Source organism: Xenopus laevis, chromosome 2L (assembly GCF_017654675.1).
Source record: "Xenopus laevis strain J_2021 chromosome 2L, Xenopus_laevis_v10.1, whole genome shotgun sequence".
Classification (NCBI taxonomy): Eukaryota; Metazoa; Chordata; class Amphibia; order Anura; family Pipidae; genus Xenopus; species Xenopus laevis.
Window position 1 is genome coordinate 189,283,612 of NC_054373.1, and position 27,884 is coordinate 189,311,495.

General features: G+C 42.9%; 1 protein-coding gene across 5 annotated transcripts in view; it reads left to right on the plus strand.

Moving 5' to 3' along the window:
- The window catches only part of LOC108708803 (teneurin-4), an 878,105-nt gene that overhangs the window by 718,062 nt on the left and 132,159 nt on the right, over positions 1-27,884 (plus strand). For all 5 annotated transcript variants that reach the window (XM_041582864.1, XM_041582866.1, XM_041582867.1 and 2 more), the window contains 3 exons: positions 6,942-7,112; positions 18,425-18,639; positions 19,329-19,539. In XM_041582864.1, coding sequence (XP_041438798.1) covers positions 6,942-7,112; positions 18,425-18,639; positions 19,329-19,539 — 597 coding nt within the window. The remainder of the gene's footprint in view (positions 1-6,941; positions 7,113-18,424; positions 18,640-19,328; positions 19,540-27,884) is intronic.

Here is a 27,884-nt window from a genome sequence, read left to right on the forward strand (position 1 = left end):
GAATGAAAAATCCTTCGAACGTTCGTATCGAACGATTTTAGCGGGTGTTCGAAGTTCGCGAACTGTTCACGAACGTTCGCATTTTTTGCCGGTGTTCGCGAACGGCGTTCGCGAACACCAAATCGGCAGTTCGCTACATCCCTACTGATTACAGTTGGGGTATCTTTTTACATGATAGTACATAGAGATCTCTTTAATACATTTGGGGTATCTTTTTACATGATAGTACATGGGGATCTCTAATTACAGTTGGGGTATCTTTTTGCTTGATAGCACATGGAGGTATCTCTGATTACAGTGGGGTATCTTTTTACATGATAGTACATGGGGATCTCTGATTACAGTTGGGGTATCTTTTTACATGATAGTACATGGAGATCTCTGATTACAGTTGGGGTATCTTTTTACATGATAGTACATAGAGATCTCTTTAATACATTTGGGGTATCTTATTACATGATAGTATATATGGGGATCTCTGATTACATTTGGGGTATCTTTTTACATGATAGTACATAGGTATTTCTGATTACAGTTGGGGTATCTTTTTACATGATAGTACATGGAGATCTCTGATTACATTTGGGGTATCTTTTTACATGATAGTACATAGAGATCTCTTTAATACATTTGGGGTATCTTTTTACATGATAGTACATGGGGATCTCTGATTACATTTGGGGTATCTTTTTACATGATAGTACATGGGGATCTCTGATTACATTTGGGGTATATTTTTACATGATATTACATAGGTATTTCTGATTACAGTTGGGGTATCTTTTTACATGATAGTACATGGAGATCTCTGACTACAGTTGGGGTATCTTTTTACATGATAGTACACGGGGATCTCTGATTACAGTTGGGGTATCTTTTTACATGATAGTACATAGGGATCTCTGATTACAGTTGGGGTATCTTTTTACATGATAGTACATAGGGATCTCTGATAACAGTTGGGGTATCTTTTTGCTTGATAGTACATGTTGGTATCTCTGATAACAGTTGGTGTATCTTTTTACATGTTTAGTACATGGAGGTATCTCTGATTATAGTTGGGGGTATCTTTTTTTACATGATAGTACATAGGGATCTCTGATTGCAGTTGGGGTATGTTTTTACATGATAGTACATAGGGCTCTCTGATTACATTTGGGGTATCTTTTTACATGATAGTACATGGGGATCTCTAATTACAGTTGGGGTATCTTTTTGCTTGATAGCACATGGAGGTATCTCTGATTACAGTGGGGTATCCTTTTACATGATAGTACATAGGGATCCCTGATTACAGTTGGGGTATCTTTTTACATGATAGTACATAGGGCTCTCTGATTACATTTGGGGTATCTTTTTTCATGATAGTACATAGGGATCTCTGATTACAGTTGGGGTTATCTCTTTGCTTGATAGTACATGGGGGTATCTCTGACTACAGTTGGGGTATCTTGTATGTGTTTGTTTTACCTTGTTTTACTTACTTATGGGATGATATTCTGCTGGCAAAGACATTGTGTACCATGAGGGCATCAGTCTGCTTGTTCCAAATGGGGTACCTTTCTGCTGGGCCAGACATGGGGGTACCATTTTGCTTGTGTTACATGACGAGGGAAGGCACAGAACACGTGTATTGTTTTTAGACTTCAGGCCTGCTGGTCTCTTTAAACAAAGCCTGACCTGGGAGGGCACCATCATGTCCTTGTGCTTGAGAAGTGACAGCACAGAATCCCGGCAGCTGTTGGTCTGCCCTTCACTTTCTCAATCAGTCCCTTCATTTCACACTCAGTAATTGATTTGTTTGGTTATTTATTACACCCTCACCTCTCTGGCCTGGGAATGTCGAGCCGCTAATACAATTCTGCCAACGTGCTTTTTCCGTTTTCTGCTGACCAGGGTGAATTCTGGGGGGCTCCTATGCTCTGCTGAGCACGTCCAGTCCATTTGTCTCTCTCCGGCTATCTATCAAGATCATCTGCCTGTGTTTGCTAAACTCCTTTACTTTATCAAGATGTCCCAGGAGGCGGCCATTTTTTTGACCTTGCGATTCTTTGTGAATCTCTTCTCCCCTTTAGCATCCATAGGCTTCTGTTTGGATTCTGATCCCGCCAATATATGTCTTGTGTTTCCTATTATAGGAATAATAAGCCATATATATTATAAGAAAGGTTCCTTCCCCTTTACTCGTTATACATACAGGGCTCTTTGTAGGGTAGGGCTGAGAGGGCATTGGTCTGGGGCCTCCGAGGGGCCAAAACAAGGATCAAAGAACATATTACATTGTGTAACAGTTGTTAGATAGATTGACTCTAGACATCAGGGATATACAACCAGCAGCCCTCCAGTTGTTCCCGAACAGCTTGATTAGTTGGGGTATGAGAGAGAGAGAGTGAGAGAGAGAGTGAGAGAGAGAAAGAGAGAGAGAGAGAGAGAGAGAGAGAGAGAGGGAATGAATATATCCCACTACAAGTATTGGAAAGTGACATATTTATGTCAATGGTGGTGACTCTTCAACCTTCTCAGTAGGGGGAATTTAGCTGCAGAATAGCCTCCTATTTAATTCATACTTAATGCTCAATAGAGATTTACCCTATGGAAGTTAGTTGGTTACTCCCCATGATACAGAATCACTTGTGCCAGGCTGTTCCGTTAAAAAATGCTCCAGTCTGGAGTCCTCTGTTGCTTTGCTCCTTGCCACCATGTTCTTCTATTCTGTTATCCCTTGTACCGGCCGAGCTGTGGCTTAATCATCATATTGGGCTTCTGGCAAGTTCACCATATTGTCCAGCCCAGCTTTAATCATTACAAGGGAAACACCTGAGAAGAAGACAAAACCTGGTGGCACTCTACAATACAGTATCCCAGGATAATGTGTTTTCTATAAAAAGAGATCCACTAAATGCCATTTCTGCCATTGGAACCCAGCCTCAGGTGGCATTTTAGCAGGGGCAGGTGGCAGTTTTAAGATCCCGTGCTACAGTTAGTCATTATTTGTCTTTCACCTTGATGGTTCCACCTCTCTCTCTCCGGCCCACGGTTTGTTGTGGTGAATCTTTAGCTCATTCTTGGACTGATTTATCACTTGTGTTAATACAAAGCTATTCCCTTTTGTCTTCTGGCACCATATTGTCCACTTGCCCAGCTTTAATCATTACAAGGGATTCACCTGAGAAGAAGAAGACAAAACCTGGTGGCACTCTACAATACAGTACCCCAGGATAGTGTGTTTTCTATAAAAAGAGATCCACTAAATGCCATTTCTGCCATTGGAACCCATCCTCAGGTGGCATTTTAGCAGGGGCAGTTGGCAGTTTTAAGATCCCGTGCTACAGTTAGTCATTATTTGTCTTTCACCTTGATGGTTCTATCTCTCTCTCTCCAAGCCACTGTTTGTTGTGGTGAATCTTTAGCTAGCTAGTAACGAGTTAATATCCAAATTAAATCACATCCGGTTGAGGGTGGTCTGAGATCCTAGAGTTCTGTGATCCTAGGCTTTTGTTCCCCTAATGTTATATAATGTGCTATATCTTGGCTCTTTCTGAAAGAACTGCAGAAACTGTCATGTTAATAATTCACCAAAAAATATAATTAAATCATAGAAAGTCTGTATAAAGAAGGGTTTATGGAAAGTGCTTAAATCCTAAGCTCTCACGTCAACAGAGTAAATCCAGATGGTGCTCAGCCTGGAGAATATGAAAATGTTACGACTAAGTCATGTATCAAGCTGCCATAATACATACTCAGTCACATCACTTTGCCCTGTCATTAAACCCATTAATGGCACTGCTTAGATTTGTTGCTAATAGTTTAGAATAATGTGATGTAACCAGACCCCAAACAATGGAAGGGTGTTAACTGAGGTACCAATGGAAATAAGTCATATAATGATGCAGGAGGCACTGGCACTGTTTTAGAAACTGCCCCTTTAATGTCAGGACTGATCAAACACATTTCACCATGTATGATCTATAAATATCCTCATAACTACAAAAGTCTCCGTAGCAATGATCTCTCTTCCCATTATATTTCATTATTAAACCAATAGAAGTGGCCAAACACAGGCTGATAATTGCTGGTGCTCTTTCCAGACCAAGTCAACGACTTACTGGCTTGTGTATGGGGCCTTCCTGATGGGCTTCCCAACCGATATGTGTCTTAAAATCAGCCAGATATCCACTGGGTAGGTAAGAAAATCCCATCTGATAAGGACTGTAACATTGTGTCAATGTGGTCCTCTCTCTCCTTAAGCTATATCATGTGATCATTGGTCTGGGGGCCAATCATCCTAATTTGGCCCAATCTTTTGGTGTCCAAAACTCATAGATCTGCTCCTTTGGTGACCTCTCCAGATGAGCGAATTTTACACCTTGGGGGTTATTTATCCAGGTCCGAATTTATCTCAGTATTTCTAATATCAAACTTCAAGCAACTCCGAATTCCCGAATGGACCTTATTTATGATGAAAAAAAGCCAGAAAAAATAGGGTCGGCATTGTTCGGAGTTTTATGCACGGAAACCCCCAAATCATAGAATATCAGTATGGACATCAGTGCAGACACTGGGACCTTCCCCATTGACTTATACAGGACCTCATGAGCATTTAGATGCCAGGGTTTCGGATTCTGGTTTCTATGTAATAACTTAGAATCACAAACCAGTAAGTCTCACCACTCATAAAAAGACTTTCTCCAGCCAAGGTTGTTCATACTATAAAGTGTAAGTCCTATGAATTGCCTCATAACCACAGAACATTCCATATATTCCACATAATTATCGTCTTTGCTTGTCCCCAACACATCTTCAGGTCGATGCCATGTAGGGTGGAAGGCTCCTCATGTTGACCTCCGCTGTGATAGAATTCCCAACCTCCTCACCAGCAAGCCCTCATTAAAGTCTGCCCATGGGCATGAATGTAAATAGTGGTACCTACTATTACACTATATAATATGTCCTTTGTAATTTTACAAAGGATGTTTTTTAATGATTTCACCCAACCTTTCAGCCCTACAACCAACTAAATTGGTCGTTTGACTCTTCAAGAAGTAAATCGGTGACCTGGGGTTAGAAAAACAGTTTCCAGAACAGATCACCTGTCAAGCCAAGACTGGGTTTAAAAACAAAACCAAAGTGTTATGCTCCATATCAGATAAAGCTGAAGACCATGGGCGCTTAGTAATAGCTGGAGGCCTTCGGTTGGCTACCTCTGACCTTGAAAATCACCAAGGTGAATAATATACAAGTGTCTGATAAGGCAAACATGGTATAATGCAGATCAAGGAGATAATGTGGGCATAATGTGGCTTTACAGCAAACACCTAATCCATCAGATGCCCCCAAGGTATTCCAAGAAGACATCATTTTTCTCCATTCCATTATTTTCATGCATTTTTTTTTAAGTTTAACATTGATGGGGAGGACTGTATTTACATAAGTGTGGAATACGTTTTACACCACAAGGAGAAAGCTGGGATACAATAAAAGCTGTATTTATTTATAACATGTGGCGCTTTGTTGAAGCTAATACCACTTTTTACAGCAGAATTTTACACAATTATTAATAATAATTGTGTGTAATTTTACACAGTGTAGTAATGTGTTGAGATGTGTGTTACATACCTGGATATAAATGCCTTTTGTGTGATGTAGGCATTTTGCTGTTGGTTGTCTTCTTCTGAGGAGGACCAACCTGAAACCCTCCAGTTGGTGTTAAACTACAACCCCCGGAAACGAATGAGTTTGTTATGTGGTCACACAACCTTTTTAACCAACTCTGAGGAAGATCATCTGCAAAGCTGCTTAGATGACCTCCTCTAGCGACACTAAAAAGGTGCATTTCTGCACCCAACATATTTGTTTTGTATATGTAGGACATGAGCTGGGAGGCAGCAGGAGGGGAGTGTAGTTTGCCAGGAGAATGTGGTACAACAATATCACAATAAAAGCTTTGATGTGACCTGAGAGCAAGAACAAGCCTGCGGATACAACACGTCACTGCACTGCTGGTTATGATTTATAGAGGGGAGAATTGAGGGATTCTTTTAAAATTCCAGACAAAAGCGGAGGCTTGAGGTTTCATTGTAAAGGACCATGGACAAGTTGTTCTGACTTCTACCTATGTCAAAACTTGTGTATTGGAACAACAGCTCCCACAATTCTCAGTCAACAATCAGAGTCTAGTTAACCCACCATGCACAAGAGATCTCTGGTCTTCTCATGCTCTACTCAAAGTTGGGGATCTATCTATGGGTGCAAAGCACCTTGCTCCTACCTCATTCACCTTTGTTGGTGTATCCATCACAGTGCTATAAATTGCAACGGGGGCCTGCCTTGAGCAGTTAAAGGGAAACTGTCATGGGAAAAAATGTTTTTTTTTTTTCAAAACACATCAGCTAATAGTGCTGCTCCAGCAGAATTCTGTACTGAAATCCAATTCTCAATAGAGCAAACAGATTTTTTTTATATTTAATTTTAAAATCTTACATGCGACTAGACATATTGTTGGTTTTTCAGCTGCCCCCAGTCATGTGACTTGTGCTCTGATAAACTTCAGTCTCTCTTTACTGCTGTACTGCAAGTTGGAGTGATATCACCCCCCCTCCCCAAGTCTGTTTTTCTCCAGGTGTGTTAATCAGCTGGCTTCTGCTACACTGTTTCAAGAGTCAGACCCCCATAAGTTGAGAACAGAAAGGGACAGACAGCTACAGCTTTCAACTGATTAGATTAGATTTACAAATAATGTATATCGGAGAATTGCTTAGAATAACATTTTCTTTTATTAGGCAAAAACTGTTTTTGGGTAGTGTTCCCCTTTAAATGGTTATTCTGCAAGCAATTCGGCGGTGTCTAAGACTGTTCCATAAAGTCCTTTACTGGGGGGGGGGGCATTCTCATGGTTAGTAGAAGCATCCAGCATCCATGATCTTTCTTATTGCTCACTACAGCCATGCACCTGTTTGGCCTAAACTGGCACCTGCAGCCGACGGAAGGGCAGATGTATGAGATCACGGAGGACAGAGGCGGCAATTGGCCAGTCCCAACGGACGTCACCTTGTACCCCTCAGGGGGAACGGGCTTAGAATTACCTGAGAGGAAAGGCAAAGGAAGCAGTGAAGGTACGATGTGTCCTCAATGTGCCGTGTGTGATCCGTGTCTGTCCTCTTCACGCAACTCATAGTCCATCATTCCTGTGCCGCTACATCCATCTCTCTCTATTCCTCATCGTCTTCTAGCGCTCATTAAAATCCATCTATTTGTATTTGTCTAACAGAAATATTAATAATATTTAATTTATATATATATATATATATATATATTTAATTGTTTTTCCCTTGGCTGTTATGTTAGTGTTTCTGGTTCACTTTGCAGTTTCGCTCTAGTCCCTGATGTGGGCAACTTTCCTTATCCAGTTCCATAGCCCTCCTGTTGTGTTATAATGCAGCTGCCCTGCCCCATCTTGCCTGAATACAGTGCTGCTGAATGCAAACAGTGCTGGCTCCATGTCTTCAGGACCTGGAGCAGAAACCTACTGGAATCCAGGCATGGTGCAAAGGGCAAAAAGAGACCTTCCACTTGGCAAATGAGCCCTATATATTCTGTATATCTCTCCTTAAAGGGAAACTTTAGACTTTGAAGCTGGGAGTACAAATGGAAACTCTCCCCAAAGCTTGATCTGACTCCAGTTGCTGATGCTCCAGGCCCATCGTTAAAGGGTCAGACCTGCATTTTCCCCTGTGATAATCACAGTTCAGCATAAATGTAACTTCGGGGTCTGCTTCCTCGCTAGTTGCGCCACTGCAGCCATTAGATTCTCAGGACTTCTCCACCTCTTAACTATTTTCCATTTCTTTGCTCTTATTTCTCAAATGCTGGTTTTGCTCTGTATATTATAAATGGTTTATTAATTCACTTCCTACACCAGCCAGCCCGGGCCCGTAAGTTTGCTCATAGTCTGTACAGAGAGATCCCATAAAACTATGGCAGCATTGCTATTCTTTTGTACTAAGCACAATTCAGCAGGAACAGTCCCCTACTTTGCTCATAGTCTGTACAGAGAAATCCCATAAAACTATGGCAGCATAGGTATTCCCTGTACTAAGCACAATTCAGCAGGAACAGTCCTCTAAGTTTGCTCATAGTCTGTACATAGAGATCCCATAAAACTATGGCAGTATAGGTATTCCCTGTACTAAGCACAATTCAGCAGGAACAGTTCCCTAAGTGTGTTCATAGTCTGTACAGAGAGATCCCATAAAACTATGGCAGTATAGGTATTCCCTGTACTAAGCACAATTCAGCAGGAACAGTCCCTAAGTTTGCTCATAGTCTGTACAGAAAGATCCCATAAAACTATGGCAGCATAGGTATTCCCTGTACTAAGCACAATTCAGCAGGAACAGCCCCCTAAGTTTGCTCATAGTCTGTACAGAGAGATCCCATAAAACTATGGTACATAGGTATTCCCTGTACTAAGCACAATTCAGCAGGAACAGTCCCCTAAGTTTGCCCATAGTCTGTACAGAGAGATCCCATAAAACTATGGCAGCATTGCTATTCTTTTGTACTAAGCACAATTCAGCAGGAACAGTCCCTAAGTTTGCTCATAGTCTGTACAGAGAGATCCCATAAAACTATGGCAGCATTGCTATTCTTTTGTACTAAGCACAATTCAGCAGGAACATGAGAATATAGTGGCTGAACACCACTGAGCGTTTCGGGGAGATTTAGTTGCCTCACAAGGAAACTTCGAGCGACTTCGGAAAACGAATCGCCACGTGTGATTAGCGCCAGCGATTTTTCATTTTAGCCAGCGCAGAATGAGGGAAGGCGTTCGGGGAGATTGGTCGCCGCAAAGACGAGGCGATTAGTCGTCAGGTGACTAAATCTCCCCGAAACGTCCATTGTGACGTTACCCTAACACGAGCTCTATTTGAACCATTTAATAGTTTGTATCTGACATCTGTGCATGTCACTAGGCAGCAGACCCCGAGGCTGTCAGATCATTCGCTAATCACGGCACAAATAGCAAATTTAAAAAAAAAGAAAAGCAGTGAGTGAAAAGCATTTTGGTGTAATTACTCATTCTTCAGCTTCATCTTACACAATCATTTACATGTTTTGCAATTAACAGTTTAAATAGCTGATTATTTGACAGCAGACTGCAAGCTCTCCATCATGTTTGAACATATATTTATATATATATTATAAACTGTATATTCCAAAAGGTTTCCCTGATTATGGCTCCCCCAGTCATGACTCCCCAACGCATTCATCGTCCGCTCCCCAATATTTGCTGCCTGTTTATACATATATTAAAGGGCAACAAAAACTTTTTTTTTTTTTCAATTATCCTTGTAGATCTATGAAATAAATGTATATATTCTTTTTACTTTATATCCCCTTCTCTCTAAAGCCAGTACTGGCCAAGTATCCAGTTTTAAGCTCATGGCAGACGTAGGTTATGTAGGTTTATTGTGAAAGTATCTTTGTCTATTCAGTGAAACGTCTAGTTTATATTCTTCAATTTTTAATTTTCCATCATTGGACACTATTTTATGTGGTGGCACGATATTATATTATGCATTTCCTTAATTTTACATTTTCCCGTATTTTCTCCATTTTTTCCCCTGTCCCTTGAAAAAGAAACAATGGGGATTCTATTGTAAATACAAAAAAAGCTACACTCAAGTGCTAAGTGTTAAAAAGACAAGAGGAAGGAGGTTCCTGCCCTGTAGAGCTTGCAATCTAAATGACAACTGCCATTGGCTTTAGCTTTCCCTAAGCAGCCATTGTCTCACTGGCAGACAAGCCACAAGCTTATATATCACTTCCCATAGGGCTCCTATTTTATTATAATGCCTACAATAAGAAAACAGAATGTTTGGTCGCCTAACTGTCCAGAGGATTGGCATAATGTCAATTGGGCTGTTGCCAGTCTATTATGAGCATTAAAGGGGTTGTTCACCTTTAAACTAATTTTTGGTATGGTGTAAAAAGTAAAAATTAGATTTTTTTATTATTTGTGGTTTTTGAGTTATTTTAGCAGCTCTGCAGTTTGAATTTTCAGCAATCTGGTTGCTAGGGTCCAAATTCCCCTAGCAACCATGCAGTGATATGAATAAGAGACTGGAATATGAATAGGAGAGGCCCGAATAAAAATATGAGTAATAAAATGTGACAATAACAATACATTTGTAGCCTTGCAGAGCATTTGTTTTTTAGATGGGGTCAGTGACCCCCATTGTAAGCCGGAAAGAGTCAGAAGAAGAAGGCAACTAATGCAAAATAAATAAGAAAACATAAGACCAAATTAAAAGTTGCCTAGAATTAGCCATTCTATAACATACTAAGCGTTAACGTAAAGCCGTTGGGGGCAGTATGTTTCCCTTAGGGGCCCATTTGACCCCAAGGGCCCAGGTGAACCTCCCCTTTAATGCAGGGGCAACTCTTTAGCTTCTGTCAAATGCAATCCAAGAATTCCCCCTTTCTCAAAGCCACTGTGGTCTCTATCTCTAGTAGCCCAGTCAGGTCCGGACTGAGAATTAAAATAGGCCCTGGCATTTCAGGTACACAGAGGCCCAATCAGCAAACATAGAGGCCCAAATAGCCAACCACCAGCCCACTAAATAATGACTTTCTATGGCACCTTATAGCAGCCCCTCTGGCATTTTCCAGAACCCACAGATTACCAGTCCCGGCCTGAGCCCAGTATTTTCATGTATGCCTCTATGCATCAAGATCTTTGTGTTTCAGCCTTACTGTTGAGCCATCAGTGTTTCTGTGTTTTCAGTTTGGACACTACAGTCTTGGAGCCCCTTTGTTTTCTCCAAAACATTGATCTGCTGATGTATCTTCTCATGAGGGCACATAGTTCTCTCTGCCTCCCATTTAGACCAACAGCAGAAGGTTCAAGTGGACAATATGCCCAAAGTTGTATGTCCTCCCTCATTCACTGGGTGTGGTTTCTCCTAGCAGATCTAATGGCCTTCTCCTGTCCTGACCTGGAAGACTACTAACTGTAGACATTGGCTTTCCAAAATTACAGTTTAGTTTTGATGAGTAAACTATTCATGATGAATCCAACAGTGTTTATGAAAGTCTGACACCTGCATGAACTGTAGGAGACATCTCAATTGGCTGTAAGGAATATCTTCTCATTTGAATTTGACAGTTGAAGAACAATTTATTTTTCCAGTTGGGTAACGCCATTGCCTGCATCCCGCTCACATCGCCATTGCAGTGTGTCTGGTTATAGTCTCTGCTCTAGGAAACCATTCACACGATAAACCCTGAGCATTTTCGAGCCTGATATAAGCTTCTTCTTTTTTTATTGTCTAATTGCATGTTGTGCTTTGATGAGCAATCACTCTCTTCCATCTCATCTTTATACGTTTGAAGATATTTCCCAGCTGTGAAAATCATACTTATTTTGAGACACGGGGGCAAATGTACGTTAATTTTGATTTACCCAACCAGTTTGTATAGTTGGAAAAATACAACCTCTGATTATACTTTGTGTACATGATTATGAGCAGCCTTGACGAAGACAACAAATTTGTAAACCGAGAGGAATAATAAGAATCCTCGCCCCATGTATTGAACATACCTGTCAGTGCAAGGATCAGGGTTTAATTTCCCTGTGCTCTGGTCTATTAAGAACAACATTGAGTACAGGTATGGGATCCATCATCCGGAAACCCATTATCCAGAAAGCTATGAATTATGGAAAGGTTGTCTCCCATAGACTCCGTTTTAATAAAATAATGCAAATCTTTAAAAATGATTTCCGTTTTCTGTGTAATAATAAAACCAGCCTATTGGCTTTATTTCATGTTTACATGATTTTCTAGTAGACTTAAGATATGGAGATCCAAATTACGGAAAGATCAGTTATCCAGAAAACCCCAGTTCCTGAGCAAAAAAATCTGAAAAGAAACTGGAATTTTCGGGAGGAAAATCCGAAAAATTTGTACGATTCAAATTTTTGAACAATTATCACGAGTTTTGCCCCTGCACTGGAATTTTTTGGGAAAATGTATTGATAAATAAGGGGAAATAACCCGTGTGGATTTGGTCGGGGTAGTTCTCGGAAAATTCGGAGAAATTTTCGGATTTTGATAATGTCACAATGGCTGTTTTGCAACATTGAAAATGGGTCCATAGTTGCTCCCATTGTGCGACAAGAGCAATTTAGACATTCCATGATGTCACAATGGTCATTCGGCAACATAAGTTGTGACTAACGTCTAAAATACACAAAAGCCTGGAACAACTTGTGATAAAGGCTCTTTTTCCCATATCTGCCCCCATTGATTTCACTTGGCCAAAACTGGCCTTCGTGCCTGATCATATCTGTGTCTTAATGCTCTACTGTAAACACACAAATCAACTAAATTCTTTTCTTATCTTGTGTATCTCTTCTCCAGAATGTTCTTAGTCCTGGCTAAACATTGGATAAAAACCACGTGTTTGCTTTAAAGATTCATTCTTCAATCATTGACCTTCCCCAGAGAAAACAAGTAGCTCTCTTTGGGCTTCCTCTGATATTAATGACTATTTACCTAAGGGGCATTTGTTACAGATACAGTCAGTATAAACATTAGTGATTCATTTCTTAAATGGGAGCAAAATAGGTTAAGGGTCAGGGCACACACTCAGCTTCGGGAAGATTAGTCGCCAGGCGTCAAATCTCCTCTTCTTCTGGGCGACTAATCTTCCCGAACTGCCTTCCCACCGACTAAAATGTAAATCACCGGCGGGATGGCACTCGGAGCGATTCGTTTTCCGAAGTTTCCTCACGACTTTGGGCGACTACGGAAAACGAATCGCTCTGAGTGCCATCCCGCCGGCGATTTACATTTTAACCCGCAGGAAGGCAGTTCGGGGAGATTAGTTGCCCCGAACAAGAGGAGATTTCACGCTGGGCCACTAATCTCCCCGAATCTGAGCGTGTCCCCTGAAATGTAAATTACTTTTCTGAAGTCATGTGGCAGTCAGTACGGGAGTTGGTGTAGTGGGTCGTTAGAGCTTGATGGGAGAAAAGACTAAGTTGTCACCCTACAGGTGTAGACCTGCATATCCCCTCTAGGCCTCAAACTTTTTCAAGACCCCCTCTGAAGTCAAAAATGTGGTCAAGCTTCATTAATTTATAGCTCTGTGTATATCTAGGACATTGACCCCAAATTTCCATAACCAATTAGGCTGGGCCTCCAGGAGAATCTATGAGAGCTAAAAAAAACATTCTCCCCAAATCTCACCCTAATTGGCCTTCTGGCTGGAACCCCCCAAGGCGGATTTACCCCACAGTTCAGGAAGCTATAGGCCATAACCCCCAATGGTTGTTCATCTTTGATTTAACTGTTAGTAGGATGTAGAGAGGGATATTCTAAGACAATTTGCAATTGGGTTTAATTTTTTATTATTTGTGGTTTTTGAGTTATTTAGCTTTTTATTCAGCAGCTCTCCAGTTAGCAATTTCAGCCGCCTGGTTGCTATGGTCCAAATTCCCCTAACAACCATGCATTGATTTGAATAAGAGTCTGGAATATGAATAGGAGAGGCCTGAATAGAAAGATGAGGAATAAAAAGTAACAATAACAATAAATGTGTAGCCTTACAGAGTATTTGTCTTTAAATGGGGTCAAATAGGCTTTCCATTTGAAAGCTGGAAAGATTCAGAAGGTGACAAATAATTTTCTATAATAATGAAGGCCAATTAAAAAGTTGCTTAGAATTAGCCATTCTAAAACATACTAAAAGTTAACTTAAAGGCGAACCACCCCTTTAAGTGGATAGTAACACAATAGGAGGACTATGGGAGGATATAAGATTTTTAGCCAGACAGACAATGGCAACTTAGTTGAGGAAAGCTGCAATTGCCAGCTGAGCATTTGTTTGGGGCAGAAGAAAAACTATGAATTTTTCTCTTAATATATGAAGTGAACAAATACAAAATAAAAATTGCCTGTATCAATAATTGGTCTTGGGCAAACCCAGCCAGACCCAATATTAGTCCTACTTACACTTATAAAGTAAGTCAGTTAATTGGTATAAAAGGCACAGTTTTGGAAGCACAGGGAAAGGAGTGGGCCTCATCCATACAGTCTGCATATTAGGGATTACTTTCCCTTTAATTATTTGGCACTAGACCGGTTCCCTTCATACATTCCAAGCAATATTAATATATAGTTAGCTGGATTTCAGGGTGCATGGGGCTCCCAGCAATATTTTTCTCATTATATTGCACAGATAAGGCAGGTGGAACATGAGGCAGAGGTTTGGGAGATTTGGTGGAGTCAGACGAGGCACAGGGAAACGTTAGCTCCGGGGCCGAGTTCATGTTTAGAGCAGCTGGTTTAATAAAGAGCTGAGAAGGACCATGTTTGACACTTCATAGTCAGGTGCGCTTAACCTGCTTGGGTAAGGGGGTCGCTATAATCCAAACCAGATGCTTCATTTCCTGATCCAGTAAATAAATGTCGGCATCACTGGGTCGCCTCGTGAAATATTCATTTTATTAAAGGACCACGCAGGCTATAAACCATCTTGCGGCATACAGCATGTCATCTTTTTATTTAGTGGTTTCTGCTTAAGCGGCAGAAAAATGACTGCAAAATATATATTTTTTGGGGAGGGGTTGGGATAAAGAGCGATTCGCTTTTTGTACAATTATAACCCTTTCCCCTGACTCCATCTTGCCCTACTATAGTCACTATCCTACGGTTACAGCCAGTTCCCCCAGTCATCATTGTGGCTTACTATACACTTTATCCCATAGTTACACTGAGATTGAGATACATCTGCCGGGCACAATGGAAATCACTTTTCTTTTGCAAATACTGTAGCATTGGGTTGTCACCTATCCAGTCTGTCACCAGTCAAGCCAATAAATCACCAGCTCAACATGGGTCCAGTATTACAAATTCCCCAGCAATTTACTTGCAGGTAAATTTGTAGTTCCCCAACTTCACCTAATGCTCTGGCGGTGCCCTGCCCTCTTTCCACTATACCCCATTCAGCCCCATCCACCCCAGCTGCACACCAATCCCTTGTGTACCCTGAGCAATCACTAGCATTCTTTTAATAGTAACCATCACTGTTCATTTTACGCTCGGTTCACTTGTACACCAACATTATCCAGTTTCCACCCACACTCCTGATCCACCCAGTCCTGAGTCCTGATCCACCCAGTCCTGAGTCCTGATCCACCCAGTCCTGACCCCTGATCCACCCAGTCCTGACCCCTGATCCACCCAGTCCTGAGTCCTGATCCACCCAGTCCTGAGTCCTGATCCACCCAGTCCTGAGTCCTGATCCACCCAGTCCTGAGTCCTGATCCACCCAGTCCTGAGCCCTGATCCACCCAGTCCTGAGTCCTGATCCACCCAGTCCTGACCCCGGATCCACCCAGTCCTGAGTCCGGATCCACCCAGTCCTGAGCCCTGATCCACCCAGTCCTGAGTCCTGATCCACCCAGTCCTGAGTCCTGATCCACCCAGTCCTGAGTCCTGATCCACCCAGTCCTGAGCCCTGATCCACCCAGTCCTGACCCTTGATCCACCCAGTCCTGAGTCCTGATCCACCCAGTCCTGAGTCCTGATCCACCCAGTCCTGAGCCCTGATCCACCCAGTCCTGAGCCCTGATCCACCCAGTTATGACCCCTGATCCACCCAGTCCTGAGTCCTGATCCACCCAGTCCTGAGCCCTCATCCACCCAGTCCTGAGCCCTGATCCACCCAGTCCTGAGCCCTGATCCACCCAGTCCTGAGCCCTGATCCACCCAGTCCTGAGCCCTGATCCACCCAGTCCTGACCCCTGATCCACTCTGTTCTGAGCCCTGATCTACTCAGTCCTGACCTGAGCCCTGATCCACCCAGTCCTGAGCCCTGATCCGCCCAGTCCTGAGCCCTGATCCACCCAGTCTTGACCCCTGATCCACCCAGTCCTGAGCCCTGATCCACCCAGTCCTGACCCCTGATCCACCCATTCCTGAGCCCTTATCCACCCATGTTCCCTTGTGTGATACCCTACAAAGCTTAGAAGACAACTTGGTCATCCTTCTAGACAACTCTGTCTCTACACTTTGTATGGCAACAATACTTGCTTCTAAAGAGGATACTGAGATTTATAGTCCAACAACAGCTGAGCCACAGTGGGCCACACATCCCTGTTATAGAATATCTTCATTTGAGCAGTGAAACTGTATTCCAGCATTAATAACCAGACCCCTGCCGTCTCGTTGCCATCGGTAGATACATACAGGCCTCTTACCAAAGGGTTTTTGATTGCCAGATAAACAAAAAAAGACATTCAGATCTTTCATTTAAACAAAAAAAAGGCAACGGTGCCTAATTCCCCTTTGTGTCCCTATGAATTTCTCCTGCACGTGAATGAGAAAGTCAGGTTAATAAGATTAAAGGGGGAGGGAAGGAGCGGGGGGAATAAGTGTTTCACTGTGAGCATGTGTGAACTAAATTAAATTAGATTAAAAATAAGATTAAAATGAGGGCTATTATTGAAATGTTGATTAGAATGCCCCATTAAGGCCTGCTATTGTGCCATTATCTAAATAGAAATCTTTCAATCAGACGTTTCCCTCAGCCATTTATTTACACAGAGTCCTCTCTGTTCCTTGTGAATAATGAATCCTCTCGGTGAGGCCCTCCCAGCATCGATGCTATCGCCCTGGCCTAAGAAATAGGGGAAAGCAGCACTATGTTTTATTGCGCCTCGAGAAAATGCGAGCTCCGCGGTGCGGCCATCAATCTTCTTCTAAACAATGTGCATAGTCATATATAGATTAATCACATCCGATGGGGTTAGTTTATATTTATATTTACAGACCGGCCAGTTTTCTTGCGCACTTACAAAAGTTCACTTTGTAGGGAACAAATATTTAGAAGGAGGTTTTATTTTCCCCTGTAGTTATTTAGTGATAACTTTCCCTTTGTATTTTAAAGGGATACTGTCATGGGAAAAAACGTTTTTTTTTTCAAAATGAATCAGTTAATAGTGCTAATCCATCAGAATTCTGCACTGAAATCCATTTCTCAAAAGAGCAAACAGATTTTTTTATATTCAATTTTGAAAACTGACATGGGGCTAGACATTTTGTCAATTTCCCAGCTACCCCAAGTCATGTGACTTGTGCTCTGAAAAACTTCAATCACTCTTTACTGCTGTACTGCAAGTTGGAGTGATATCACCCCCCCCAGCAGCCAAACAAAAGAACAATGGGAAGGTAACCAGATAGCAGTTCCCTAACACAAGATAACAGCTGTCTGGTAGATCTAAGAACAGCACTCAATAGTAAAATCCAGGTCCCACTGAGACACATTCAGTTACATTGAGAAGTAAAAACAGCAGCCTGCCAGAAAGCATTTCTCTCCTAAAGTGCAGGCACAAGTCACATGACCAGGGGCAGCTGGGAAATTGACAAAATATCTAGCCCCATGTCAGATTTCAAAATTGAATATAAAAAAATCTGTTTGCTTTTTTGAGAAATGGATTTCAGTGCAGAATTCTGCTGGAGCAGCACTATTTACTGATGCATTTTGAAAAAAACATGTTTTCTGATGACAGGATCCCTTTTATGAAAAAGCCCCTGAAAGGTCCAACCATTGGCCAGAGCCTCCCTTCTATTGGGTTATCAGTCAATAGTACAAGAATATGTAGGACAGCAAATAAATATTCACCCTAAATTTGACCCTAAGCGCCTTCAGGTAAAATCTATCCAGTTCTCACCAACAACTGGTCTTAAGGTTGATCCCCCCTACTATCTTAGCACCCCCTGACTTGGTCCCCAAATGTCCACACCGCCAAGTAATTAAATGTACTTGAAATGATTCAAGGCTGATATGAACTCAATCTTTTTGAGAATGAATCACAAAACATTTGGTGACCAAGTCATGAGCTACAGGGGGTTCTAAGATAGCAGGGAGGGTGGGATCAACTTAAAACAGCATTCTTACCATAAATGGCCTTCAAGATGGGCTTTCAACTATAATCTACCCAGTTCACACCAATAACTGATCTAAGTTTGATCCCACCTCCACCATCTCAGGACCCCCTCCAGCTCCTGGTCCCAAATGTCCATACAGCCAAGAGACTAATTGTGCATGAAATGTCTCAAGCCTGGTGTGACCTCAATCTTTTTGATTTCGGATCATAAATTTCCACCAGTGTAGGTTGGCAGCAGATTGTTGATGTTTCCAAGAGAGATGATTACGCATCTTGGTGTTACTGCACAATTGTGACGGAGGCAACAGTGCCAATAGATCTTTGGGATTCGATGACAATTTCCCACCAGTTTAGATGGGAGGCACAGGTAGATTTTGAGTTTGCAGGTGAAAATGCAATAGTGTTCCAAGCCCTGTTCTCCATCTACAATGGCCAAATTAACACCTACCCTGTTGTGTGTCTCTGCAGGTAAACCCAGCAATTTGTTTCCCGAGGAAACATTTATCGACTCAGGGGAACTCGATGTGGGCCGACGAGCCACCCAGAAGATCCCTCCCGGAATATTTTGGAGATCTCAGGTTTTCATTGACCATCCAGTGCATCTCAAGTTCAATGTCTCCTTAGGAAAAGCCGCGTTGGTTGGAATCTACGGCAGAAGAGGCCTTCCCCCATCCCACACACAGGTAATGAGATCTACTCCTCCGCTATGTGTTCGATGAAAAGAAATGGAACAAATATGGAACGTTAATGGCCAAAGAGCCCCACATCAATGGTGGAACATTCAAGCCGTTATGCACTTGAAAGCTGTAGAGCATAAATAGCATAAACACACTGAGTGCTGTTATTTATCAATTATCAAAAAGCCTTTTTGCCATTGATTTTTGTTAATGGATTTTTGTTTTCCTCTTTTCCTGTTTCTATGGAAATCACAATCACATTTCAGCCAGTTCTTTATGTGTGTATTGCTAATTCTGATACATCTTGTGCAAAAAGAGCGAGGACCTGCTGATGTTTTGTTCTTGCACCTTTTGTACCCTGTAGTGTAGGGCTATGGCAGTTTTTTGGATGTTTTTGAGTGCCAGTAGCGTGTGCAAGTTGACCCATGTTTCTTTCTTCAAATGAATAGGAACGAGCCCGGGGTGAGTAGCGGCATTTTGACAACCAGTGCAATGGTAGGAAATCCAAACAACACATACCTTGGCTCTTGTGTAGAGCAATTTACTGGCAGCCATATTGGCACAGTTAAACTATAGGCTGATTGGAAGGGAGCTACAACTGGTGTGGAAATTTCTTTGCTTATGTTCAGCTGTATATAAACATTAAATATAAATATGACTTATTAAGGCAATTTTCTCCCACCCTGTGTTTCCAGTTCGATTTTGTGGAATTGTTAGATGGCCGACGTCTGCTGGTTCAGGAGGCCCGGGGCTTGGAAGTTCCACAGCGACTGCACAGAGTTATTGCTCCTCTGTCCAGTCACGAGACGGGATTTATCCAGTACTTGGACTCTGGCATATGGCACCTTGCGTTCTACAACGACGGCAAAGAGTCTGAAGTTGTATCTTTCCTGACAACTGCTATTGGTAAGAGATGGGGTCATAGACCTTAAACTGTTAAAGGGCCATATTGTTCTGGTATTCCTTCTACTATAGGCACTATCTCTCCCTACTATACCTACTATCCCACAGTCACACTCCCTTCCCAGAGACTATTATCCACTGTTACTATAGACACATCTCTCCCTACTATACCTGCTATCCCACAGTCACACTCCCTTCACAGAGACTATTATCCACTGTTACTATAGACACCATCTCTCCCTACTATACCTGCTATCCCACAATCACACTCCCTTCCCAGAGACTATTATCCCACTGTTACTATAGACACGTCTCACTACTATACCTGCTATCCCACAGTCACACTCCCTTCCCAGAGACTATTATCCACTGTTACTATAGGCACCATCTCTCCCTACTATACCTGCTATCCCACAGTCACACTCCCTTCACAGAGACTATTATCCACTGTTACTATAGACACCATCTCTCCCTACTATACCTGCTATCCCACAATCACACTCCCTTCCCAGAGACTATTATCCCACTGTTACTATAGACACGTCTCACTACTATACCTGCTATCCCACAGTCACACTCCCTTCCCAGAGACTATTATCCACTGTTACTATAGGCACCATCTCTCCCTACTATACCTGCTATCCCACAGTCACACTCCCTTCCCAGAGACTATTATCCCACTGTTACTATAGGCACCATCTCTCCCTACTATACCTGCTATCCCACAGTCACACTCCCTTCCCAGAGACTATTATCCACTGTTACTATAGGCACCATCTCTCCCTACTATACCTGCTATCCCACAGTCACACTCCCTTCCCAGAGACTATTATCCACTGTTACTATAGACACCATCTCTCCCTACTATACCTGCTATCCCAAAGTCACACTCCCTTCCCAGAGACTATTATCCACTGTTACTATGGGCACAATCTCTCCCTACTATACCTACTATCCCACAGTCACACTCCCTTCCCAGAGACTATTATCCACTGTTACTATAGGCACCATCTCTCCCTACTATACCTGCTATCCCACAGTCACACTCCCTTCCCAGAGACTATTATCCACTGTTACTATAGGCACCATCTCTCCCTACTATCCCACAGTCACACTCCCTTCCCAGAGACTATTATCCACTGTTACTATGGGCACAATCTCTCCCTACTATACCTACTATCCCACAGTCACACTCCCTTCCCAGAGACTATTATCCACTGTTACTATAGACACCATCTCTCCCTACTATACCTGCTATCCCACAGTCACACTCCCTTCCCAGAGACTATTATCCACTGTTACTATGGGCACATTCTCTCCCTACTATACCTACTATCCCACAGTCACACTCCCTTCCCAGAGACTATTATCCACTGTTACTATAGGCACCATCTCTCCCTACTATCCCACAGTCACACTCCCTTCCCAGAGACTATTATCCACTGTTACTATAGACACCATCTCTCCCTACTATACCTGCTATCCCACAGTCACACTCCCTTCCCAGAGACTATTATCCCACTGTTACTATAGGCACCATCTCTCCCTACTATACCTGCTATCCCACAGTCACACTCCCTTCCCAGAGACTATTATCCACTGTTACTATAGACACCATCTCTCCCTACTATACCTGCTATCCCACAGTCACACTCCCTTCCCAGAGACTATTATCCACTGTTACTATAGACACATCTCTCCCTACTATACCTGCTATCCCACAGTCACACTCCCTTCCCAGAGACTATTATCCACTGTTACTATAGACACATCTCTCCCTACTATACCTGCTATCCCACAGTCACACTCCCTTCCCAGAGACTATTATCCACTGTTACTATAGACACATCTCTCCCTACTATACCTGCTATCCCACAGTCACACTCCCTTCCCAGAGACTATTATCCACTGTTACTATAGACACCATCTCTCCCTACTATACCTGCTATCCCACAGTCACACTCCCTTCCCAGAGACTATTATCCACTGTTACTATAGACACATCTCTCCCTACTATACCTGCTATCCCACAGTCACACTCCCTTCCCAGAGACTATTATCCACTGTTACTATAGACACATCTCTCCCTACTATACCTGCTATCCCACAGTCACACTCCCTTCCCAGAGACTATTATCCACTGTTACTATAGACACATCTCTCAGCCCCCACTTAGGGCAGCTCTGGGCAGGGCCATATGTACTTGATTATATAAGAGGCTCTTGGGATATTTGAGAGTAAACTTCTGAAGGTCATTGTCATGCTGCAAGTCTCACCTTCACGTATAAGTGCAAATGTATTTCTAGTTGTAGAGCGTGGGCATTACTTTCACTCCACTGGTGTTACATACTTGGTAATAAGTGACAGAAGTGATAGAGTTTGATTGATTTCTGAATAAACAGCAGTTGGTCGTGTTGGTGTCGCATTTGTTATTAAAGGAACATTATCGTGATGCATAAATAGGTCAAACTCTTGGAAAACGTATGATGGTCTTTTTCTTTGCTGCAGGATTTCTTTCATTTCATTTTACTGCTTCAAAATATAGTCAGCGAAGCGGCGCTTTTGTATTAAAGGGAATTTCCCTATTGTCATTTGTTGTGAGGGGCCCAGGCTCCAGTCTTTCTCTGATCCACTTTAAAGCCGTCCCTAAGTTACACTGCACAATATGGTCTGTCTCATGGTTGAAGGAGATGTCTCTGGCACCTCTCATAGAAATGAATTATTCTGTTGCTGAACTGATGCCAAAGGAGGCCGGGGAGGGTGGTGGGGCTGGCAGACATGGCAGAATGATGGGCAGAATGATGGGCAGAATGATGGGCAGAATGAAGGGCAGAATGATGGGCAGAATGATGGGCAGAATGAAGGGCAGAATGATGGGCAGAATGATGGGCAGAATGAAGGGCAGAATGATGGGCAGAATGATGGGCAGAATGATGGGCAGAATGATGGGCAGAATGATGGGCAGAATGAAGGGCAGAATGATGGGCAGAATGAAGGGCAGAATGATGGGCAGAATGATGGGCAGAATGAAGGGCAGAATGAAGGGCAGAATGATGGGCAGAATGATGGGCAGAATGAAGGGCAGAATGATGGGCAGAATGATGGGCAGAATGAAGGGCAGAATGATGGGCAGAATGAAGGGCAGAATGATGGGCAGAATGATGGGCAGAATGAAGGGCAGAATGAAGGGCAGAATGATGGGCAGAATGATGGGCAGAATGAAGGGCAGAATGATGGGCAGAATGATGGGCAGAATAAAGGGCCGCACCAACCTTGCTATCTGTCAACCGAGAGCTCGGTGCCTTCCCTTAGTGGGATCTGGTGCCGGTAGGGTGAATGTCATAGGGATGGGATTAGTGAGATTCCAAGGGGAAATTCTCATTAGCATTATGGAATCTCATATTCTGATTGTACATAGGATTCTCTCTGCACCGTAGGATCTCTGAAGGGAAAGCTAAAAATGAACGGGTGCTAGAGAGAGACTTGACATCTCTGTGTTTACTGTAGGCTTTTTTTCCCTTTAAAATGCAGTTCCTTATGTCTCCTTAAAGGAGTTGTTTACCTTGGACTTAACTTTTAGTTTGATGTAGAGCAGTGATCTCCAACATTTTTACCCATGAACCACATTCAGATGTAAAAAGAGTTGGGGAGCAACACCAGCAGGAAAAAGTCCTGGGGGTGACAAATTAGGGCTGTGATTGGCTATTGGTAGCCCCTATGTGGACTGGCAGCCGACAGGAGACTCTGTTTGACAGTACATCTGGTCTTTATACAATCAATACTTGTCTCCAAGCCTGGAATTCAAAAATAATCCCCTGCTTTGAGGTCCAGTGGAAGCAACATCCAAGGGGTCGGAGAGTAACCACTGCTTGGGGATCACTGATGTAGAGAGGGATATTCTGACAATTTGCAGTTGGTTTTCGTTGTTTATTATTTGTGGTTTTTGAGGTATTTAGCTTTTTATTCAGCAGCTCTCCAGTTTGTAATTTCAGCTGCCTGGTTGCTAGGGTCCAAATTACCCTAGCAACCAAGCATTGATTTGAATATGAATAGGAGAGGGCCCGTAAAGAAAGAGGAGTGATAAAAAAAAGTACCAATAACAATAAATGGGGTCAGCCCCTCCTTCCCTCCTCTGTCGAACCCTCCCTCCTCTGTCCGTCCCTCCTTCCCTCTGCTGTCTTTCCCTCCCTCGTCCGTCCCTCCTCTGTCTGCCCCTCCTTCCCTCCTCTGTCCGTCCCTCATTCTGTCCTCTGTCCGTCCCCCGTCCTCCTCTGTCCGCCCCCCCCCCCCTCCGTCCTCTTTCCGTTCCTCCCTCCTCTGTCTGCCCCTCCCTCCCTCCTCTGTCTGTCCCTCCTTCCCTCCTCTTTCCGTCCCCCGTCCATCTCTCCCTCCCCCGTCCATCCCTCCCTCCTCTGTCTTCCCCTCCCTCCTCTGTCCATCCCTCCTCCCCGTCCCTCCCTCCCCTGTCTGTCCCTCCCTCCTCTGTCCGTCCCTCCCTCCTCTGTCCCTCTCCTGCCCCAAACTGCCCCTCTGCTTCCCCTTCTTGCACCTGTTATAGTGCTCGTACACACGTACACATGCGGGGGCGTGGTTAGCTAACCTAGTTGCCTATGGCACCCAGTCAGCTTGGCCTTGCCCAGTGATATGGCAGCTCCCACCCATATCTATAAACATACAGAGAAGGAATGTTCTGGGCACACAGTAAGCTGTCTAAGGGGAACATTATGGCAGCACACTATGAAAAAATACAGGAATGGGATTCGTTATACAGAAAACCTGTTATCCAGAAAGCACTAAATTACTAAAAGGCCATCTCCCGCAGACTCCATTTAATACAAATAATCTAAGTTTGTAAATGTGATCTCTGTAGTAATAAAACAGTAGCTTATACTTGATCCCAACTAAGATATAATTAATCCTTATTGGAGGCAAAAAAACAGCCTATTGGCTTTATTTCATGTTGACATGATTTTCTAGTAGACTTAAGGTATGAAGATCCAAATTACAGAAATATCCCTTATCCGGAAAACCCCAGGTCAGAAGCATTGTGGATAACAGGAGCCATACCTGTAGAAATATACAGAGGAAGGAGAAGCTGTGTCCTCAGACTGTACTAACAGAAACAGTATGTCAGTATGTATAAAGAAGGACATTTCTGCTCTTATAATAAATGATGGATAAAGGGGGGAAGGTAAGAAACCTCCCGCTGATGAAATAAACATATATTACAATTACACGCAGCTATTCTTTAAAGTCCCCCGCCTACGCACACACAACTTATTATGTATTTCTTTTCAAATGAATATCAGGGCTGAGCTGCAGGGTCCTTCAAATATGAAGCCATTGGGTTGGGGCATGTGCTGCCCTATAACGATTTATCTTTTGGTCTCAGTCAACTCAGCTTATGTTACTTGTGGTGTTTATACAAATGGCCTGTAGATGTCACTGTGTAGATTTATACTGTGCCCAGACTTCCTGGTAGCTTAGAAGTGAAAGTTACTGTTGTGTAATGGCTGCATGAGTCTGCTAATAAAACACTGTTATACTCTCCTCATCCTCGGCTACCCAAACATAACACTACTGATTAGAGGGAATGGATATGGCAGCAGTGGAATGAATGTTCCACACACACAGACAAAGCCCTGCCCTATTACATTACTGTCACTTTAAGGGGAAGACAAATATTCCTTATCGGCTGGGTACAGTTTCCCTTTCATCGCTATAGATCTCTGATGGTAACACGACTGATGGATTCATATGGAAGTGGCTTTATTCCTTTTTTTTTTTTTAATAAGGGCTTTTCAGAAAAGGATTCATCACGGGGCGACAAGCCCTAAATCATTACAGCCGAGGCGTCTGCTGTTAATTGGCATTTAACTAACGGTCAGCGTGGCCAATGGAGTAGAGACGGGATAAGGACAAGAGCCCAGAATGAGACGAGGTCTGATTTAGCCTCATATTCTCTCGCAGTGCGTCACATTTCCAAAGGTTCTTTTCCTTTTCCCAACTCAGTGGGATCCTGAATGGGCTTCACTGCGGCCCCGAGTCTAAAGGTTGTTCTGTCACGTTCTGAAGAAAGTCTAAAATCCGTAATTAGAGGGTCAGCAGGAATGAACAAGGACTATATAATAAGAGAAATACACTGTGTTTGTTGTGTTTAGCCATTTCTGCATTTTTAACAATTTATTGTGTTATAGGCAGGAGATCACATTAAAGGGTGGTTCACCTTTAAGTTAACTTTTAGGGCAGAGACAGTTGAAAAGTTTCTTAGAATTAGCCATTCTATAACATACTTAGGACAGAGACAGACGAGAAGTTTCAGGGAGATTTAGTCGCCCGGAGTCAAATCGCCTCTTCTTCTGGCGACTAAACTCCCAGAACTGCCTCCCCGTCGGCTAGAATCGAAATCGCCAGCGGGATGGAACTCAGAGCATAATCCAGCCTGCGATTCACATTCTAGCCGGCGGCGAGGAAGTTCAGGTAGATTAGTTGCCCGAAGAAGAGCCGATTTGTCGCCGGGTGACTAAATCTCCCCAAAACCTCTCCTCTGTCTCTGCCCTAAATATGTTATAGAATGGCTAATTCTAAGAAACTTTTCAACTGGTCTTCATTTACATTCCAGCCGACGGGGAGGCAGTTCGGGGAGATTAGTCGCCCAAAGAAGAGGCGATTTGACACCGGGCGACTAAATCTCCCTGAAACTTCTCGTCTGTCTCTGTCCTAAGTATGTTATAGAATGGCTAATTGTAAGCAACTTTTTAACTGGTCTTCATTTTTTCCTATTTGCCTTCTTCTTCTGACTCCAGCTTTCAAATGAGGGTCACTGACCCCCATCTAAAAAAAAAACAAATGCCCAGTAGTACAGCTGCAAGTGTATTGTTATTGCCACTTTTTATTCCTCATCTTTCTATTCAGGCCTCTCCTATTCATATTCCTGTCTCTTAATCAAATCAATGTATGGTTGTTAGGGGAATTTGGACCCTAGCAACCAGGCGGCTGAAATCACAAACTGGAGAGCTGCTGAATAAAAAGCTAAATAACTCAAAAACCATTTATAATAAAAAATGAAAACCAATTGCAAATAGTCTCAGAATATCCCTCTCTACATCATACTAACAGTTAATTTAATAATGAACAAACCCCTTTAATGTGATGTAGTTGTAAGTTACATTGCCCAGTGGCAGTTATCATTCGGCCTTGAAGACTCCTCCTTATTTGCCTGCCTGGCCCAGCAGTCAAAGGGTTAATGAGAAGCAGGGGGAGCGGAAAGAGGGGAAATAACAAATTAAATGAATGGAAGTATATGAGAAGGAGCAATGCTTAGCCGTGTCACAGGCTTCAAACCAGGTGCTGTGCCAGAAACACGAAACCGTGAAAGAGTGGTCAGAAATAATGACGGGATTATCACGTCCTCGACTCGGAAATTGCAGCTGTCAGGTGCCGGGTGCACTCGAGTGGAAACGCACAACTGCCACATATTTTACTCAAAGGCCTTCGGCTCAGGTGCTTCTGTACAGAGAGACAGAGAGAGACAGAGAGTAGACTGTGATCTTATGGGAACCACAACTTGTGCTAAATCTCACTTTATTGACTGTCAGTGAGAAAAGTTGTCTAAAGGGGGATTTTCTGTCTTTCTTCATCTACAGGAGACTCTATTTGACAGTGCACCTGGTTTTTATACAACCAAAACTTGCCTCCAAGCCTGGAATTCAAAAATAATCACCTGCTTTGAGGCCACTGGGAGCAACATCCAAGGGGTTGGAGAGCAACATGTTACTCACGAGCTACTGGTTGGGGATCACTGCTCTAGAGCATACTAACAGTTAACTCAAAGGTAAAGGGGCTATAGAATTTTACAAGAGGTAAACTGAGTCCAGCAGGAACAGCCTCCGATTTTTCATGAATCCCTAAAGATCAAAACAATTATCTCGTACATCATCTTTAGTAAACGGAGACCCGGACGACGTTAGACAAAAGAGAGTGGACAACAAAGGGAAAGCAAAACCACCGCACACACAGTAAATATAAGTTGTGTTTCTCTGCTGTAGCAAAAAAATAACACAGAGCACAAACTTGTTTAAAAAATAAATAAAAAAGAAATGGCGTTATTAAAAGAAATGCGATGGCAGGATCACACTAACAAAGGAATTGTATCCCTCTAGCTCAGTAATTGGGTAATAAAGTAGAAAATTCTTTAATTTGGGGCTCACTTGGGTAGTAGGACACCTAGAGCTGCATTTACATTTGCCGTCCGTGCTGCATCTGTTCCATATGTCACTGCACACAGATGCGCCTCTTTTCTTCCCTCATTTCATTGGTCGTTGCTGAAGCTCCGCGACGCCTGGTGA